At 58.8% G+C, this 1,405-nt stretch overlaps 1 protein-coding gene across 1 annotated transcript in view; it reads left to right on the top strand.

Annotated features, from left to right (window-relative positions):
- The window catches only part of ABCF1 (ATP-binding cassette, sub-family F (GCN20), member 1), a 13,379-nt gene that overhangs the window by 8,211 nt on the left and 3,763 nt on the right, over positions 1-1,405 (top strand). Inside the window, exons 13-17 of the mRNA XM_010848200.1 lie at positions 4-227; positions 490-573; positions 719-843; positions 1,029-1,141; positions 1,264-1,401. Of these exons, the coding sequence (XP_010846502.1) occupies positions 4-227; positions 490-573; positions 719-843; positions 1,029-1,141; positions 1,264-1,401 (684 nt within the window). The remainder of the gene's footprint in view (positions 1-3; positions 228-489; positions 574-718; positions 844-1,028; positions 1,142-1,263; positions 1,402-1,405) is intronic.

Genomic DNA, 1,405 nt, shown 5'->3' with positions numbered 1-1,405 from the left:
GAGATGGCGCAGGGGACACGGGCTAAGACTGGGGGCTCCCGGGACCCCCAACATGTGTCCTCTTCTCCCTCCTCCCAGGTGTACGAGGAATTGCGGGCCACCGGGGCGGCCGCTGCAGAGGCCAAAGCCCGCCGGATCCTGGCTGGCCTGGGCTTTGACCCTGAGATGCAAAATCGACCCACACAGAAGTTCTCGGGGGGCTGGCGCATGCGTGTCTCCTTGGCCAGGTGGGCTCCCACCCCCTGCCCTCCCGGCCTCTGCCCACACTTCCGTTCTTGCTGTCTTCTTCCTCCCGTACTGTCTGACTTGTCAGATTTGGGGGGCTTCTCTCCCTGTCTTGGGGTGTGTTCTCATCTGTCTCAGGAACTCTTAGGAGAGATTGGGAAGGAGTGTTCATGGTCTCAGGCTCCACTTAGCAGAGGCTTCTGTGGGTTGTCTGAGCAAGGGTCTTCCTCCCACTGACCCTGCCTTCTGCCGCCCACCCTCTAGGGCACTGTTCATGGAGCCCACGCTGCTGATGTTGGACGAGCCCACCAACCACCTGGACCTCAACGCTGTCATCTGGCTCAACAAGTGAGTGGCTCTGGATTATAGGTTTGTATCGCTGGTCTCCACTCTGCCCCTGACAGCTCTCACCCCAGCCTTTCTCTTTCACTTCCTGCCCCTGTCTGCACTCTAACCTGGAGATTGTGACATTTCCACACTCTTTAAAACCCAGCTACCTCCAGGGCTGGCGGAAGACGCTGCTCATCGTCTCCCACGACCAGGGCTTCCTGGATGACGTGTGTACTGACATCATCCATCTTGATGCCCAGCGGCTTCACTACTACAGGGGCAATTACAGTACGTGGGACGTTCGAGGGCGAGGAAAGGGATAGTTCCTGGAGAAGGGCCTGGGAGGGAGGGACACAGGGATGCGGTGATAATTCTGAGTATTTCAGAATTCTGGACATGACCCCTGCCCCCCCCTTCCCCATCCTGCTGGGGACAGGGACAAGCATTGATGACCCCCCGTCCCCTTGCCCCAGTGACCTTCAAGAAGATGTACCAGCAAAAGCAGAAGGAACTGCTGAAGCAATATGAGAAGCAGGAGAAAAAGCTGAAGGAGCTAAAGGCGGGTGGCAAGTCCACTAAGCAGGCGGTGAGCGCTGGCTCTTCCTGGGCAGGGATCTTCTCAGGAAAAGGAGGGGGGCTCGGACCCTGCCTGCCATTCAAGGCCTCCCGTCCAAGGCTTGGATGTCTCCCTTTTCCCGTCCTCCTCAGGAGAAGCAAACCAAGGAAGCCTTGACTCGAAAGCAGCAGAAGTGCCGGCGGAAAAACCAGGATGAGGAGTTGCAGGAGGCCCCCGAGCTGCTGAAGCGCCCCAAGGAGTACACCGTGCGCTTCACGTTCCCCGACCCGCCGC

Source organism: Bison bison, unplaced genomic scaffold, assembly GCF_000754665.1.
Source record: "Bison bison bison isolate TAMUID 2011002044 unplaced genomic scaffold, Bison_UMD1.0 scf7180017864260, whole genome shotgun sequence".
NCBI classification, from domain to species: Eukaryota; Metazoa; Chordata; class Mammalia; order Artiodactyla; family Bovidae; genus Bison; species Bison bison.
This window is presented reverse-complemented; position numbering and strand designations above follow the sequence as displayed.